This window comes from Hemitrygon akajei, chromosome 2, assembly GCF_048418815.1.
Source record: "Hemitrygon akajei chromosome 2, sHemAka1.3, whole genome shotgun sequence".
NCBI classification, from domain to species: domain Eukaryota; kingdom Metazoa; phylum Chordata; class Chondrichthyes; order Myliobatiformes; family Dasyatidae; genus Hemitrygon; species Hemitrygon akajei.
Window position 1 is genome coordinate 33,179,846 of NC_133125.1, and position 19,353 is coordinate 33,199,198.

Sequence of the window (19,353 nt, forward strand, 5' to 3'; positions counted from 1 at the left end):
CCAGGTACACAATTCACTGAAAGTGCCTACACAAGTAGATACAATGTTAAAGAAAACATATGGCATGCTTGCCACAGTAAGAAAGTTATGCTGCAGCCATATAATGTTTTAGTAAGTCCACACTTACTGACTGCCCTGTTATGTGAAGGATTTGGAGATTGTGGAAAGGGTACAGCAATTTATGAGGATGCTGCCTGGATTAGAAGATATGAGCTATAAGGAAAGGTTGGATAAAGTTGGATAATCACTAGTATACCTGATTATTAATATCTAGGCCAATTTCCATATTGAATAATCTCGAATGGAAGCCGTGATCAGTACCAAATAGTCAAAAATACAATAAATAATCCAGTAGAAATTGTTTTATCATTAGGTGTAATGCGGAAGTCCTTTACTATGTGCTTGCTCTACCCGCTTCTTTAAATATATCTTCACAGAATGGCAAGCAATGCGAATGAGGAGGGGAGTGGAGACGACACAAGTTTTAACTTTAGTTGGAAGATGTTCACAAGCTGGGATTACTTGATTGGTAATTCCGAAACTGCAGATAACAAATTTGCATCCATTACTACCAGCTTTAAGGTATTGAATTACTTTGCTGTCGTCATCTGTGCGTTCAAAGTGTTTAATTCCCAGTAACTAGCATTTTATTTCAGACTTCAAGTGAATTACCTGGTTTATAAATTTTGTAACAGGCCCACACCGTAATTGTGTCTATAGTTTGTATAGATTTCTTTGTCATATGAACAAATAATATAAAAATTTGACTGGAAGCAGAAAAGGGTATTTTGATCAGCAAGACCATGTAGTTTGCTCTACTTATTCTATTAAACTGCCTGAAGAAGGGAATTGGCTAGAGGAAAAGCAACTGCAAAATTTTAGTAGATTTGCCAAACTGCTTCCTAACATTAAGGACTAACAAATAAAACGGTCACTCTCTGAAATTACATCTCCTAATGATCACATAATTAATAGAGGCAAACCACACTCCATTTTAAAGACTGAATCATATTACCTTTCATATTGCTTTCTTTCAATTGCAACATGCTCAGTTCTAAATGACAACTGAAGTTTTTGTTCAGTGTCTATTCTAAGCAATTGTCATTCTTTGCTGAGTGCTTTTCTGTGAATCCTGGTTCCTTTCACTTTGGGGTCAGAAGGAGGAATCTTTCCATGTCAGTTTTAAGTGTAAGATTGGGCTCATTACATGCAATGAATCAAACAATGTTTGAAGTTAAAATGAATGCAATCAAAAATCCCTTAAGATGTATCCTGTTATTACTTGAGAAATATCGCATGTTTGATTGAATATGTGGAAAATTCTTACTGATCATAAGCTTGCACCCTTGTTCTCTGCTATCAGCTAGAAGTATTTCTAAACATATTTTCACTTCATGATCCTGTAGGTTGTACCTTGAGTAAATAATGTATGTTGCTCATACTGTATTATCTACAACAAAATGGCGAATTTCACTTCATGCACGGCTACTCGTTCTTTGTAATGCTTTCTGTGACAGTATGAAACCAATGAATTATGAGACAGGTGGCCTATCCTGTATCTTACTAATGTAGAAGCGTTTGTGGAAGAAGGTAAAACTATCTGACCGGTAAACTGATATCAATCAGGTAATTTTCTAAAACAATAAAGGGTTATTAAAGGATATGATGGCATGGCCATACATCAATTAGTGCTGCTGCCTCATAGATTCTAGGGGTCTGAGCTTGATCCTAATCTTTGATGGTCTCTGTGTGGCATTTGCATGTGACTACATTAGGAGTTTGAAGAGGTTTGGTATGTCAACAAAAACACTCAAAAGCTTCTACAGATGTACCTTGGAGAGCATTCTGACAGGCTGCATCACTGTCTGGTATGGGGGGGGGGGGCCTACTGCACAGGACTGAAAGACGCTGCAGAAGGTTGTAAATCTAATCAGCTCCATCTTGGGTACTAGCCTACAAAATACCCAGGACATCTTCAAGGAGCGGTGTCTCAGAAAGGCAGCGTCCATTATTAAGGACCTCCAGCACCCAGGGCCTGCCCTTTTCTCACTGTTATAAATCAGGTAGGAGGTAGAGAAGCCTGAAGGCTCACACTCAGCGATTCAGGAACAATTTTTTCCCCTCTGCCATCTGATTCCTAAATGGACATTGAACCCAAGAACACCACCTCACTTTTTAAATATGTATTATCTCTATTTTTGCATGATTTTAATCTATTCAATATACATTTACTTTATTTTTCTTCTTCTATGTTATGTATTTCATTGAACTGCTGCTGCTAAGTTATCTAATTTCATGACACATGCCGGTGATAATAAACCTGATTCTGATTCTCACTCTGACTAGGTATGTTTCCACAAATGCTCCCATTCTTCCCACATCTCTAAAATACACCAATAGGTTAATTGGCTCTGATGAATTGTCCTTTAGTGCAGGTAGGTGGCAAAAAGGAATCAAAGGAGAGCTGATAGGCATATGAGGGAGATAAAGTTAGACAGCCACAGGGAAATAAGAAAAGAGGCAATGGGATTTATGTGATTGCTGAAATGGACTCCATAGGCTAAATAACTTGCTGCTCTGCTAAAGTGAGTAAATAAGATAGAGAGAAGCTATTTCCTTGGCAATGAGTGACCAAAGAAAGGAACATAGTCTTAAAATTGGACCATTCAGAGATATCAGAAATCTATTCATACAAAGGTTTATGAAAACGTGGGCTCTCCACAGAAAGCTGTTGAGGCTGCATCAAAAGATAAATGCAAATTAGAACATTTACCTTAATATCTGTGATGATTACAGTCATAGGTGGGTGGATAATGTTAGGATATAAATCAAGCTGGTTCTAATTGACTATTGGCCATATTCAACAACCTTTTGCGGTACACCCACCACATTTTTCATCTTTTTTCAGGTTGGTATCTGTTTATATCACTCAATTTTGTCTTGAAATTACCTTTCAAGAGCAGCCTTTAGTTGATAGTTTGTTTAGTAATATTTTTCCAAACATATAGAACAAAATTATTGTAATGATAGAAACATAGAAAACCTACAGCACAATACAGGCCCTTCAGCTCACAAAGTTGTGCTGAACATGTCCCTACCTTAGAAATTACTAGACTTCCCCATGGCCCTCTATTTTTCTAAGCTCCATGTACTTATTCAAAAGTCTCTTAAAAGACCCTATCATATCTGCCTCCACCACCGTTGCCGGCAGCCCATTCCACACACTCACCACTTACTGCGTAAAAAAAACTTACCCCTGACATCTCCTCTGTACCTACTCCCCAGCACCTTAAACTTGTGTCCTCTTGTGGCAAACACGAGGAAATCTGCAGATGCTGGAAATTCAAACAACAACACACACAAAATGCTGGTGGAACACAGCTGACCAGGCAGCATCTATAAGGAGAAGCACTGTCGACGTTTCGGGCCGAAACCCTTCGTAAGGACTAACCAAAAGGAAAGATAGTAAGAGATTTGAAAGTAGTGGGGGGAGGGGGAAATGCGAAATGATAGGAGAAGACCGGAGGGGGTGGGATGAAGCTAAGAGCTGGAAAGGTGATTGGCAAAAGTGATACCGAGCTGGAGAAGGGAAAGGATCATGGGACGGGAGGCCTCGGGAGAAAGAAAGGAGGGGGGGAAGCACCAGAGGGGGATGGAGAACAGGCAAACAACTAAATATGTCAGGTTGGAGGCTACCCAGCCAGTATATAAGGTCGTGGAGCACTGGACGCAGTATACCACACCAGCCAACTCACAGGTGAAGTGTTGCCTCACCTGGAAGGACTGTCTGGGGTCCTGAATGGTGGTGAGGGAGGAAGTGTAAGGGCAGGTGTAGCACTTGTTTCGCTTACAAGGATAACTGCCAGGAGGGAGATTGGTGGGAAGGGATGGGGTGTGGTATACTGCATCCGGTGCTCCCGGTGTAGCCTTTTATATATTGGTGAGACCCGACACAGACTGGGAGACCATTTCGCTGAACACCTACGCTCGGTCCGCCAGAGAAAGCAGGATCTCCCAGTGGCCACACATTTTAATTCCACGTCCCATTCCCATTCTGATATGTCTATCCATGGCCTCTTCTACTGTCAAGATGAATCCAAACTCAGGTTGGAGGAACAACACCTTATATACTGGCTGGGTAGCCTCCTACCTGATGGCATGAACATTGACTTCTCTAACTTCCGTTAATGCCCCTCCTCCCTTTCTTACCCCATCCCTGACATATTTAGTTGTTTGCCTGTTCTCCATCTCCCTCTGGTGCTTCCCCCCCCACCCCTTTCTTTCTCCTGAGGCCTCCCGTCCCATGATCCTTTCCCTTCTCCAGCTTGGTATCACTTTCACCAATCATCTTTCCAACTCTTAGCTTCATCCCACCCCCTCCGGTCTTCTCCTATCATTTCGCATTTCCCCCTCCCCCCACTACTTTCACATCTCTTACTATTTTCCTTTCAGTTAGTACTGACGAAGGGTCTTGGCAGGAAACGTCGACAGTGCTTCTTCTTATAGATGCTGCCTGGCCTGCTGTGTTCCACCAGCATTTTGTGTGCCCTCTTGTGGCAGCCATTTCAGCCCTGGGAAAAAGCCTCTGACTATCCACACTATCAATGCCTCTCATTATCATATACACCTCCATCAGGTCACCTCTCATCTTCTGTCGCTCCAAGGAGAAAAGGCCGAGTTCACTCAACCTGTTTTCATAAGGCATGCTCCCCAATCCAGGCAACATCCTTGATGGTTGATAGTTGTGCATTTTACTTATGATATATTAAAATCTGTTATGAAAAAAAGTTATATTTCAGTCTATCTTCTTTGATGTGCTCTTTGATTTATGCAGGATTGCTGAATACATTCACATTCAGAGTTACCTATTGATAAGACACAGATATTTCAGAAACGACAGAGGAATGCTCACTAATGTTCACATTCTGTGGCATACTAATGAATTATTGAACCTAAATATATATCTAGAGTAACAGGTTAATGCAAACTTTGCATACCTTGTTTTTCATCTTGTAGATAGCTATTTTTAAACATTTATGTATGATTTTAAAAAGTTACCTTGAATGCAGGAATCTATTCTTGAAGAACAAGAGAATCGGAAAGAAGGAAACATCCATTTAACCAGGTTCTTACGGGTTCTTGCCAATTTCTTGGTGCTCCTCACTCTGGCTGGAAGTGGTTACCTGATTTTCTTTGTCGTCAGGAGGTCTCAGAAGTTTGCGCAGGAAGGATTGGAGGACTATGGATGGTGGGAAAGAAATGAAGTTAGTGCACAGCATAATTTTCATTAAACTAAAAAGTCTTTGACATGCAATAAGTTACATAATTAGATATTATGATTTCTCTGCACTTAGTCTATGACTCTTGCTTTTGGAGGCATTGCCTTATTAAATTTATTTGAAAATTAAAAAGAGACAGTTGGATGAGATTATTCTGAGGATTATATTTGTGGCTTCATATAATTTTATTTAAAATTATTGAAAAATTATAAGCAGTAATCGTTTGTTTCCATTTTATGTGTTATTATATTTTGGCTAATATGTGTTTTCATTAGGTAAATATGGTCATGTCACTGCTGGGTATGTTCTGTCCGATGTTATTTGACATCATCAGTCCTTTAGAGAACTATCACCCACGAATTGCACTCCAATGGCAACTGGGCCGCATTTTTGCTTTGTTTCTTGGTAATCTCTACACATTTATTATTGCTTTATTGGATGAAATTAATCTCAAGGTAAGAATAATGTGACAGTTATTTAATGCAATAGATATTTTATTTTAAGCTGTTGGAGTTTATAGTTCTCCACACTGCATCTTTAATTCCAGCTCGAAGAAGAGAAGGTAATTAAATACAATATTACTATCTGGGAGCAGAATCTTTACAATGGAACATGGTTGGAGAATTCAACAGCACGTCCATCAATAGACGTAGATCCTGCCATTGTACCCAGAGGACCTTGTTGGGAGACGATGGTGGGACAGGTATCTATTGCTAAAATAGTTGTTACTGACATTAATCATTTCAATGCCAAGGAGTCTGTAATTTGTGGCCAAGTTCGCAAAATCTGCAGAACCAGGTTAATACATTGGATTTGGTTTTAATTTTCCAGGTGTTTGATTAATGGAATGTACTAACAGACAGATTGTGCACTAAACAGAGGGCCAAGCCATTTTTAAATAAGAAGTTGAGTTGTTCATTTGAAGCAAGTGCGTCAGGGCAGCTCCTAGAAAACAGTTTTTGGAAAGAAATTTTCATTGGGATTAGAAAAACCTACAGCACAATACAGGCCCTTCGGCCCACAAAGTTGTGCAGAAAATGTCCCTACCTTAGAAATTACTAGGCTTACACATAGGCCTCTATTTTACTAAGCTCCATGTACCTATCTAAAAGTCTCTTAAAAGACCCTATCAAATCCGCCTCCACCACCATTGCTGGCAGTCCATTCCACGCACTCACCACTCTCTGAGTAAAAAACTTACCCCTGACATCTCCTCTGTACCTACTCCCCAGCACCTTAAACCTGTGTCCTCTTGTGGCAACCATTTCAGCCCTGGGGAAAAGCCTCTGACTATCCACAGGATCAATGCCTCTCATCATCTTATACACCTCTATCAGGTCTCCTCTCATCCTCCGTTGCTCCAAGGAGAAAAGGCCGAGTTCACTCAACCTATTCTCATAAGGCATGCACCCCAATCCAGGCAACATCCTTGTAAATCTCCTCTGCACTCTTTCTATTGTTTCCACATCCTTCCTATAGTGAGGCGACCAGAACTGAGCACAGAACTCCAAGTGGGGTCTGACCAGGGTCCTATATAGCTGCAACATTACCTCTTGGCTCCTAAATTCAATTCCACGATTGATGAAGGCCAATACACCATACGCCTTCTTAACCACAGAGTCAACCTGCAAAGCTACTTTGAGCTCAGACCCCAAGATCCTTCTGATTATTGTAGGCAAGGATACTTAGGATTATAAGCTTGATGTAGGGATAGACCCATTTTAAACTTACTTGTATTAACCCTCATCGAAAATGCTGGCATCAAGTCTGTGAATTGGATCAGGAACAGAAAATAGTTTTGAGGTTTGTATTTGTATTTGTTTTAGAACTGCCTCCAGTTGAATAAGTATAATTTCTGCCAATAAATATTTTAATTTTTCACTTTGCTTGAAAAAATGATTGTGTTTGATCTTATTCAGGTAAAAACAAATTATGAAATGAGATTTTGTAACTCAGACAGATATGTTATTGAGACTGAGAAATGTAAAAATGTCAATGTTCAATTCTACTCTCTCACAGGAGTTTGTGCGGCTCACAGTTTCAGATACTTTGACCACAGTGATAACTATACTGATCGGGGATTTTCTTCGTGCTGTATTTGTCAGATTTTTTAACTATTGCTGGTGCTGGGATCTCGAGTATGGATTTGTAAGAGCTAACTCATTTTATATAAACATGCACACGCGCACACACACGCAAAGTTCAATACAATATGAAGAATTATAAATAGTGATCATTGTTTTTCAGTAATGATTGAAAAATTGCTATTATTTTCATTTAGCCTTCCTATGGAGAATTTGATATTAGTGGGAATGTTTTGGGTTTGATCTTCAATCAAGGCATGATATGGTGGGTGGAGCATAAAGTACATTCTAAAATATTTATTTTAAACTTGTGCCTCACATAATCTTCAGGAAACTGAAGACATATAAGTTTATTATCATATTCTGTGTGCCTCAGCTTCAAGTTCCTTGCATGAATAGAGATGAAAGGTTCATTGAGATAGGAGAGGAATGTAGCAAGATAATCTAATATTGCTTCTCTTATTTAAGATTTTCATCAGTGATGGGCCTCTTGGAGTTCTAAACAGCAACATTCAAACCTCATGTTGCTATCAGAGATCCCAGTCATTCTGGAGTTTGTTTATGGAAATATGAATGCAGATGGTATCACAATTAATAATTGAATTAAATACTATCTGGGGCTCCAGAAATTTTTGAGGAAATTACTGACATCATTTTCAGTTGTACTTCATGTTTTAACATAAGCCCTGTTATAATTGACCAAAAGGTGTAAGCATGAAGATGTTTAAGATTTGCTTAATTAATAAACCAATCCTTAACATGTAATTTAAATAGAAGTACCAAAAAGAAATTCATGAAATGGGCACATTTCCCACAGGGAATGACAGGAAAAGAAGAACAATGTATAACTATCACACAGATTTGTTCCAATGAATTTATTACTATGTTTTACTAATATAATAATTTCTATGGTATTAGCACTCTTCTAGATAAAATTCTTCTTGATTTAATCTAATACACCATGAACGTTTATTAGAATAAACTTCTGGATTAACTTTGTTTGGTAGAACTTTTAATTGTAAAACATGCAGTTGTAAAACAGGAACATAAAGCAACAATTCCTTTTCCTTTTTTTCTCCTCAGGATGGGTGCCTTTTATGCTCCATGTCTTCCAGCTATCAATGTTTTACGACTCCTGGCTTCAATGTACCTACAATGTTGGGCTGTCATGTGTACCAATGTTCCACATGAGCGAGTGTTTAAGGCATCAAGATCCAATAACTTCTATATGGCTATGTTGCTGATTATCCTGTTTCTGTCAACACTGCCTGCAGTTTACACAATTGTTTCAATACCACCATCTTTTGATTGCGGACCATTTAGGTAATAACTTTGCTTCATAACTAACAAGTATTTTTCTGATTCCATTCTCAATTTGGCTGCACATAATCATTACCCAAAAAGAGTCACTAGATAGCAGCCTGGGGAAGAGCACTGGCATTTTCAGAGGCATGTCTTATCACTATTTTATGTGATGTGAAATCTGTTTTGCTGCAGCAATACAGTGCAAAGCCATAAAATTGTTATAAATAATAAAATAAATAAAATAAAAGGCAATGTTTATTAATTCACGGAATCTGATGGTGGAGGGGAAGAAGCTGAGTGTGGATATCCGGGCTTCTGTTCTTCCAGCCTGATGGCAAAGTGAGAAGAGAGCATCCCTAGAATGCTGAGAGCTCTTATTGGTGGATTACACAGAATCAGGTTTATTTTCACTGGCATATGTCATGAAATTTGTTGTTTTGCAGCAGCAGTACAGTGAAATACATAAATAAGAAATATAAAAACTAAATAAGTAGAGCAAAAAGCAAGGTAGTGTTCATAGGTTCACACTGCTTTCTTGAGGCTCTGTCTCTTGAAGATACCCCTAATGCTGGGAAGGGTTGTACCCATGACTGAGTCTACAACCCTCTGCAGCCTGTTTGCAAACTTGAGCATTAGCTTCAAACTCCTAGTAAAACAGAACTGCAGGCCTGATTTTTTCATGATTGTATCAATGAGTCAGGAAAAGCAAAGGAACCATTTTGCAAACATAGCCATTAAAGAAACTGCTGACTCTTCACATTCTTGGCTTTCAAGCAAGTATCATAGTAAAATTTTAAAAAAGAGGAAAGTCATCACTTTTAATTTTTCCTTTGCAGTGGGAAAAATAGAATGTTTGATGTTATTCAAGAAACACTGGAAAATGATTTTCCAGCCTGGTTCGCAAAAGTTTTCAGTGCTGCGAGCAACCCTGGTTTGGTTCTTTCTTTTATTTTGATTATGGTGTAAGTATTTTGATGTTAACTTTTCATTTACAGTTTCTGTGTTTTCAAAGAATTGGTGCCTTATATTATTTTATCAAATGACTCTTCAACTGTACCTGATACTGAAATCCTCCTAGTAGTTTAGCTGTTAGAAAAGTGAGTTGTTGTGACATAAAGAGTTGAAAATCTCAGATTGGTATCACTTTTTCAAAATAATCTGTGTCGCTAATCAAAAACCTCTGTTACATTTACATTTTAGAGTAAGGGTAATATTATTCTTTCCTCTAATGCATTCTGCAATTTAATAGTCCTATAAGATTGCAAAGAATCATAATACACTGATTTGTAGAAGGAGACAGATCAAAGCCCAGCAAGTCATTGATAAAGGAAAGGATGACAGTGACTGGCTTGATTTGGGACAGGAGAAGAGAAAAGAATCATTGAGCCCTCTCCAAATACATTTGGGAATAATTGTATAAAAATGAAAATAACATTGCTTTTGAAGCAAATTACAATTTTTTATGTCTGTGAAAAAAATGTTCAATTGGATTTTAACAATTGTAATGTAAAATAAAGTCCCATGGGGTTAATTGAATAAACACAAGAGATTCTCCAGATGCTGTAAATCCACAGTAATACACACAAAAATGCTGGAGGAACTCAGCAGGTCAAGCAGCATCTATGCAAAGGAATAAAGAGCCGATGTTTTGGGCCAAGGCCCTTCAGCAGGGGAAATTGAATGCCAAAACTTCTGCTATACATATTTAATATATGTAGTTTAATGCTCGTTTGAATTGAACTCTTGCTGTCAAATTACAGAACTTAACCACAAAATAATTTTTGTTGTTTTCTAGTTTGGCAATATATTATCTTCAGACAACTTCTAAGTCATACAAGGCCGCAAACCTGGAATTAAAGAAGAAACTACAAAATGTAAGAATCGCTTCAACAATGAAGCATAGTGCTTGTTTTCTAGCAGACTTTTGGAAAATTTGATCACAAACCGTAAACAGCACTTTTGTGCACAGTTAATGCAGTTAAAAAGTAGCTAATTTACTGAGGTTGCTGGCATATAGAAAATGTCAATTGATGCGTAATGCGTGTGTGGCAATGCCACTGCCACAGTTAAGCGCATATATTCATTTTTAAAACCGTATGGGTCTTGATTTCAAGACCAGATCTTAAAGGTAGGAAGAAAGCCTATTCAATTATGAGTCAATGGTCCTGTTCTTATTCAAGCCACAGCTGGGGAATCCACTGGTGAAAACAATGCTCTTAAATGTTGGACATGATATTCATTGGTGGGTGGTGGGGCAAGCTTTGCTCCAAGTGTGCCTCCATGATACTGGGATGTACTGAATGCATTTTCTGTCCAGTCCCTGATGAACTACTTTACTCAAAAGCGGAGCCATGCTCACTTCACAGTTTGAAACAGCAGTTATCATGAAAGCCATCACTGTTAGAGTTTTGCCATGCCAGTGGGCTGCACTTCTAAATTCGGGAATCTCACGTTGCAGGGAATGACAAAGCAAGTCCTTTGTTCGCCATACATAGGACACGGCACCCTGCATGAGGAAATTGTTCTTAACTGGCGCAGACCCCAGTTTCATTTCAAATACTATCTGAAGCATTGTATCATTTCTTTCTTTGACAGGAACTCTGTACAGCTATCTCATTTAATTAGCTAGGACTGGACATCGTGGCTAGAAATCGTGCACTTTGAATTACGTAAAACAACGTACATGGCTAAGAAACAAGCAGATCAGCAGCATTAGGCAATTTTCGGAAGAGGATTTGTTATGACAGAGCAGAGTGAGCTGATCTGGCAATGTCACTTCCTGAATTTTAGAACAATAGAACTTTAGAACATCAAGAAGTTTTTGACAAGAACAGGCGATGACCCAACAAAGTTTGCCAAAATCCTTTACAGATAGTGTGTTGAAATAACACAATTTATGGTGGGATTATGGTGGGAATAGAAAAGGATCAAGTTGTTTAACTGGTTATGTTCAAGACTTTGATTAAAAACAAAACTATTGCCTGACCTGCTGAGGGTTTCGAGCATTTTTTATCCTTATCTTCATTCCCTGCTCTGCTCTCATTTAGCAGATACTTTGGTAGAAACATAGAAACAAAGAAAACCTATAGCACAATACAGGCCATTTGGCCCACAAATCTGTGCTGAACATGTCCTTACCTTAGAACTACCTAGGCTTACCCATATTTTTCTAAGCTCCATGTACCTATCCAGGAATCTCTTAAAAGACCCTATCGTATCTGCCTCCACCACCACCGCCGGCAGCCCATTCCACGCACTCAACGCTCTCTGCGTAAAAAAATTTACCCCTGACATTTCCTTTGTATCTACCTCCAAGCACCTAAAAACCATGCCCTCTTGTGCTAGCCCTTTCAGCCTGGGAAAAACCTCTCACTATCCGCACAATCAATGCTTCTCATTATCTTGTACATCTGTATCAGGTCACCTCTCATCCTCCGTCGTTCCAAGGAGAAAAGGCCGAGTTCACTCAACCTATTCTCATAAGGCGTGCTCCCTAATCCAGGCAACATCCTTGTAAATCTCCTCTGCACCCTTTCTATGGTTTCCGTGTCCTTCCTGTAGTGAGGCGATCAGAACTGAGCACAGTACTCTAAGTGGGGTCTGACCAGGGTCCTATGTAGCTGCAACATTACCTCTCGGCTCTTAAACTCAATCTCTCGATTGATGAAGTGCAATGCACCGTATGCCTTCTTAACCAGTCAACCTGCACAGCATCTTTGAGTGTCCTATCAACTCGGACCCCAAGATCCCTCTGATCCTCCACACTGCCAAGAGTCTTACCATTAATACTATATTCTGCCATCATATTTGACCTACCAAACTGAACCACCTCACACTTACCTGTGTTGAACTCCATCTGTCACTTCTCAGCCCAGTTTAGCATCCTATCAATATTCTGCTGTAACACATGACAACCCTCCACACTATCCACAGCACCCCCAACCTTTCTGTCATCAACAAATTTACTAATACATACCTCCACTTCCTCATTCAGGTCATTTATAAAAATCACGAAGAGTAGGGGTCCCAGAACAGATCCCTGAGGCACACCACTGGTGACTGACCTCCATGCAGAATATGACCCATCTACAACCACTCTTTGCCTTCTGTGGGCAAGCCAGTTCTGGATCCCCAAAGCAATGTCCCCTTGGATCCCATGCCTCCTTACCTTGTCAATAAGCCTTGCATGGTTACTTTGTCAAATGCCTTGCTGAAATTCATATGCACTACTTCAACAGCTCTACATTCATCAATGTGTTTAGTCCCATCTTCAAAAAATTCAATCAGGCTTGTAAGGCATGACCTGCCTTTGACAAAGCCATGCTGACTATTCCTAATCATATTATACCTCTTTAAATGTTCATTAATCTCAGGATCTTCTCCATCAACTTATCATTCACTGAAGTAAGACTCACTGGTCTATAATTTCCTGGGTTATCTCTACTCCCTTTCTTAAATAAGGTGTTACGTACCCCGTAACTGGGTCACTTACCAGCAAAGATAGAGAGGTCCGTTGAAGTCTGATGGTACTATTTTTAACAGTATTTATTGATAAAAATACACAAAAATAATATCAATGCAAACATACAGATAATATACGTCGTCAATACTAAATCTAAAAGCGCGGGTATAATCATAATCAATAAGAAATAGCTCTATCGTTGTCTAGGGGATAATGTATTGTCCGATGGAAATATAAAAGTCACTCAAGTTCATTCAAGCTGCAGCTTTTGGTTGGAGAGAGAGACGGAGGTTTAGAACTTGCCCGGTTTTCCATTTTATGATGTCGATCCTTCGAAATGGCGTCGGTGGTGATCTCTTCCTTAGCTAAGCCGTCTTCCGTGGTAGGGCCTCAATCCCGGGCAACGGGAAAGGACGCACATGGGCCTTCCACCGGCTGTCGCTATTAAACGCTGTCACGGGATTTCTAGCGTTTCTCCTGGTGCGTCTGAAGGGGTTGTTCCCCAGACCCTCTTTTATCCTTACTCACGGGGTCGCAGATGTCAATAAGGTTGGGATGATGCCATCCCCCAACCAGCCCACGTTGCTCATTCCTTGAGGGCTTCGATGAATAGCACAGTGCTCAATACACAATTCCGTCTCCAAGAGACAATGGCCGTTTCCCGTGGCTTTGTATCGCTGAGGGGCCAGGACATTCCAAACCCCTTGTGGATTCTGCGTGTCTTTCTCTCATTTCCTGGGTCTCCTGACCTGAATTAAGAGCGATCTTGCGATTCTCAAAAAGGAGGGGGCTACTTTGTACCCTTCGGCCCCTCAGAGTTGGGGCACAGGCGTAACAAAGGGAACAACATCTGCAATCCTCTGATCCTCCAATCCTCTGGAACCTCGCCCGTCCCCATTGTTGATGCAAAGATCATCACCAGAGGTTCAGCAATCTCCTCCCTCACTTCCCACAATCGCCTGGAAATTTAAACTGTATTGTTTTATAGACAGCAAGTGAGACCTGCAGAATAAAATCTAAAATCAAAATACACTTATTTCACTCAATGTTTCAGCAACAGTTTCTTCCCCCTGCCATCAGACTTCTGAATGGACAATGAAACCATTGTCCACGGTACTTCACTATTTTTCCCCTTTTTGTTCTCTTTTTGCACTATGCATTTAATTTATTTTTTATACATATTTATTATTGTAATTTATAGGTTTTTTATTATTATGTATTGTAACAACAAATTTCATGATATATGCCAGTGATATTAAACCTGATTCTGAATTCAAACGGTGATCATTTTTTTTGGCTAAGGTGTCCAGAGCTAAGGGTCACAGTGTTACAAAAAGGGTCAGCCATTTAGGATAGGGTGCTTAATTAATGATCCAAGAGAGTCTGTGGAGACTCTTGCTGCTATTTCTTATGTTCCAGTTTTTAATAATAACTTTGCAATTTGTTTGTTTTCTTCTGTATTAATTGAATAATAATGCTTGTTAATGAATCATTGGCAAAATTGGATAAGCAGCGATATATTGTATCTGCCAATATAAATCCAGTGCAAAGCTGATTGCCTGATTTTGCCACTTACAGATGCATCTGCATATCATCCCCATTGCCTGTCATCCAGTAAATTCCTGACCAGTCAGTTTCATAGAAGCTGTCATTTTCTCTTTCCTTGCTTTTCTATTCTCATCATTCTTGAAAAGCAGAGCGAAATGCTGTTTTCCAGCCAAGTCAATGGTTCTGTTACCATCAGAAACAAACTTTGGAAGCATGCGGCCAGTTCCAAATAGTGGATTTAGTAGGAACAACTAAAGGTGAATATCTACCCCACTGAGCTTTAAAATGAGAACTGATTTGTTTTTGTTTGGAATTGTTAATAGCAAAGTGAAGAAAATAAAAAGAGAAGCAAAATGAACGCTGAAGCTGCAGCAAGTCAAATGGAAGAACTGCAAAATTCTTTGAATAAAGGTATGGAAAATTCATCAAGGTTAACAGCAGAAGATAGGTCTTTGTTCTGTGATTTGGAAAGGCATTTTCTTTACTTCCTTAGTTATGGATGGAAGAAAGTTGATTTTCTGATTACATAAATCAAAAAAAAAAATTGGCTGCAATATGATATATGGTTAAATATCATATATCTGGCTCTGTTACACAAGTCTTTCGCAGAGCATGAGTGGAAAATCATTTCCATTTGTGTCTGCACATTTTTTAACTGGTATTGTCCTGGATAGCTTTTGATGGGGAAATTAGCCTCTGTGCAACTTGAAGTGTGCAGAGGAGGAAGATTGTGACATCAATCTGCTTTTCAGTTTTCTTAAAAACAAAGTGCAAGGAAGTTGCTGTATTCCTCAGTTCACAGATGATGCCACGTTTGATTGTGTAGTTGATAATAACAAGGATATTATAAGGCTCCAGGGTGCAATAGATGGGATAAGGAGGATATGAAGCTCGGCAAATGTTGTTCTGTGTTGGAGGTGGCTCAATAGTACAGCTAGTTAAGCTGTTACCTCCTAAGTGCAGTAATGTGGTTTCAATCCTGACCTCTGGTGGTGCTGTCAGTGTGGAGTTTGCATGCTCTTCCTCTGACTTCATGATTTCCTCCTGATGTTCCTGTTACCTCCCACATCCCAAATCCTTATGAGCTGGTAAGCTGACTGGTGACTATAAATTGCTGCAATCAAGGGAAATAGTTGGAATATGGGAAGTCTAAACTGGGCTAGGTTAGGATTAGTGTAAAAGCTGGTGCTTCATTGTTGGCATGTATTTAGTGGGTTGAGGGACTTGGGTCTGTGCTGAATCTCCCTATGACTAGATGACTTCATGAGAAGTGTTAAGTGAAGTATTTTGGCTGGACTGGCACAGAAAGACACACATGGCACCATTTTGATAAAGGAAAATGAACAGTAGACATTGGTGGAAGATGAAAGGCTGACCAGATACTGGAATGGCCGAGTGCACCAATCATCAAAGTGTGGATTAGGATAGCAGCAGATAAGTTAGGGGATTGAAGCCAAGTGAGAAAACAAGGATGTAAGTAAATGGTCTGATTGGGAATGGTTTTTGGATCAGAAATTCCATATGGGATCAATGATCGGGGTAATCCACCTCTACTTCGTATAATGGCTACAGAGAGCAATGGAAATGATGGCTAGAAGATGGGGAATGAAAGCAGGAATTGATTTTTCAGGTACTTAGTTGGAAATTTCTGGTCATCTTTCAACAGAGCTTGCAAAGAGGGTACGACAAATCAGAGACATTACAGGGGTCAAATGAGGTGATGATAACACTGAGCTCCAGGTTATCAGTAAGAATTGAAATCTGTGATTATATTCTCAAATGTTGTTGTCAAGGGGCTGCATATGAATATGAAATGGGGTGGGGACAGATAGCCACAGGCAATATTTATTTTGGTAAGTTAGGGGTAGAAAAGAACAGAGAAAAGGAGCTATTTACAATCAGCTCCACGCTCTATGCTCTGTCTGCCAGAGAAAGCAGGATCTCCCAGTGGCCACACATTTTAATTCCACATCCCATTCCCATTCTGATATGTCTATCCATGGCCTCATCTACCGTCAAGATGAAGCCACACTCAGGTTAGAGGAACAACACCTTATATACCGTCTGGGTAGCCTCCAACCTGATGGTATGAACATTGACTTCTCTAACTTCTGTTAATGTCCCTCCTCCCCTACTTACCCCATCCCTGATATATTTAGTTTTCTCCCCTTCCCCCTTTTTTTCTCTCTCTCTGCCCATCACTTTGCCTGTTCTTCATCTCCCTCTGGTGCTCCCCTCCCCCTTTCTTTCTCCCGAGGCCTCCCGTCCCATGATCCTTTCCCTTCTCCAGCTCTGTACCCCTTTTGCCAATCACCTTTCCAGCTCGTAGCTTCACTCTACCCCCTCCGGTCTTCTCCTATCATTTTGCATTTCCCCCTCCCTCTCCTACTTTCAAATCTCTTACTATCTTTCCTTTCAGTTAGTCCTGACGAAGGGTCTCGGCCCAAAACTTTGACAACGCTTCTTCCTATAGATGCTGCCTGACCTGCTGTGTTCCACCAGCATTTTGTGTGTGTTGCTTGAATTTCCAGCATCTGCAGATTTCCTCGTGTTTGCTATTTACAATCAATGTGGTTTAACAATTCTTTTCAATTTTGAGGCAAATGAATGTAACAGTTAAGTATTTCTGAGTAAAGAAAATCTGCCTTCATGTTTTCCGTGCAGACAGCAACAGCGAAACAGTTGTTGAGGTGGACAAGAAACCAAGTGGTGTTAATTCTGCTAACCAGCCTCTAACTCACAATGCTAGTCTGCCCAATGAAAGAGGAATGAGGCTTGCGGCTCCCCCACGAGTAGCTATCACACGACCACCAAGGCCAAGGAATCCTGGCCAATTCCAAGGCCAACCGCGGTATCCTGGTCCACATCAATATTATGGAGTTCGCCCACGGATTCCCAGAGGGGCTGCTGCTTATAGATGATCAGGATGAAGTAACTCATGAATGGTTCACTGTGGTTTAAATTAATAAACATCCAAACAATTTGCAACAGATTTTAATTGTTTTTTGTGATTGAAGAAGATAATTCAAGTACAAAATGCAAAATTGCATGTATCAGATCGCTGCAAAAATAAAATTTTATTTAGAATATAAATTGTTTGTTTTGCATTTTAGAGGCATTACTGATAGATTTTAGAACATGACATAATCCTGTATGTTTGTTTGTCTGTCATACCCGAGGATGATAACTTTTACTTGGCAAGACTTGATGTTGGATATAGAAGATGTGAACTGCATGAAAAAACATGTGTAGAGGAATTTTTAAAGTGGAAAAACTGTTGCACTGGGGTGTTTCCACTCTCTTGACCTTGGAAGTCCAGGTCCAGAGGTATGAGCAATTGTCACAACTGGGGTTTTCCTTGGGTGCAATGGATGACCATGACCTCTATGCCTTGTCATGCCCATCACTCTCCACAAAGTGTTGCAGAATTGTCTTCCTGGCCATTGAATTTCCCCATTAATTTCATCTGCCTTGTCCACCAGAGATGCCTTTGCATGCTATGACAGACATCCAGTATATTTTCTTCTTATTTGATGCTGATCAAACACAGAACTTCCTGGTACAAGTGAGCCACCCATGTTTGTTACTGATTTCTGTGTTAGATAGGCAATCAACTTCAATGGGAATCTGGTGTCAACCTGCTGCAAAGTTCCGGCCTGTTTCTTAGTAGTGAGATCTTGTCTGGGGGCTGGGACCTTCATATCGATGACAACACATGGGCAGGGAAAATTAAGCTCCACCAAATAGCCTTAATGTCTCCGACAAGAAGAAACTAAATTCAAAAATACGTAAAATGTTAAAATAGTCAAAAACAAAACTAAGACGCATTGCAACACAGGTAAAATGCTGGAGGAACTCAACAGGTCAGGCAGCATCAGAATAAACAGTCAATGTTTTGGGTCAGGACACTTCATTAGGACAGTTCTGTTGGCTCCAGTGCATGTGGCAGCACATTCTGACTACCACAGCTGCACACTGTGGCGTGGAATGCAGTGATTGCCAGATGTGCACTGTACCAAGTACAGGCCGTTACCCAAGGCTGCCAATTAGAGGATGGGATAGTTCAAAGAATCTAGCCTGTCTGTCTTATGCCCACAATAACTGAAGCAAAACAACAAGGCACATTCATTTGAATGCAATTGTTAATCTAGTTGACAAAGGTAAATGAAGATCACTGCGTTCTTACTCTCATTTTAACTATCATTAATATTATTAATGTATTTCCATAGATTGGATATTTTTAATTGTATATTTTTAATACTTAGATTTACAATATATGACTGATAATTTTTACTTCTCAAAAACACATGAGTTTCTGCAGATAAGTGTGAGGTGATGCATTATGGAAGGACAAACCAGAAGACTGAGTACAGGGTTAATGGTTGGTTACTTAAGAGTGTGGATGAAAGAGGGACCTTGGGGGTTCAAATCCATACATCCCTCAAGGTCGTTGCACAAGTTGATAGGATAGTTAAGAAGGCCTATGGGATGCTACGCTTCATTAATAGGGGGACTGAGTTCAAGAGTAGAGAGGTCATGTTGTAACTCTACAAATCTCTGGTGAGACCACACTTAGAGTATTGTGTTCAATTCTGGTCACCTCAAGTATAGGAAGAATGTGGAAGCTATTGGGAGTGTGCAGAGGAGATTTACCAGGATGTTGCCTGGATTGGAA

At 39.9% G+C, this 19,353-nt stretch overlaps 1 protein-coding gene across 1 annotated transcript in view; it reads left to right on the forward strand.

The window, feature by feature from the left end:
- tmc1 (transmembrane channel-like 1) overlaps nucleotides 1–17,643 on the forward strand; it is a 37,329-nt gene extending 19,686 nt beyond the window's left edge. The window contains exons 7-17 of the mRNA XM_073063763.1: nucleotides 438–582; nucleotides 5,070–5,264; nucleotides 5,555–5,734; nucleotides 5,827–5,982; nucleotides 7,299–7,427; nucleotides 7,561–7,628; nucleotides 8,447–8,686; nucleotides 9,505–9,630; nucleotides 10,464–10,542; nucleotides 15,002–15,089; nucleotides 17,343–17,643. Of these exons, the coding sequence (XP_072919864.1) occupies nucleotides 438–582; nucleotides 5,070–5,264; nucleotides 5,555–5,734; nucleotides 5,827–5,982; nucleotides 7,299–7,427; nucleotides 7,561–7,628; nucleotides 8,447–8,686; nucleotides 9,505–9,630; nucleotides 10,464–10,542; nucleotides 15,002–15,089; nucleotides 17,343–17,599 (1,663 nt within the window). The 3' untranslated portion in view covers nucleotides 17,600–17,643. The remainder of the gene's footprint in view (nucleotides 1–437; nucleotides 583–5,069; nucleotides 5,265–5,554; nucleotides 5,735–5,826; nucleotides 5,983–7,298; nucleotides 7,428–7,560; nucleotides 7,629–8,446; nucleotides 8,687–9,504; nucleotides 9,631–10,463; nucleotides 10,543–15,001; nucleotides 15,090–17,342) is intronic.
- The last annotated feature ends 1,710 nt before the right edge of the window (nucleotides 17,644–19,353 follow it).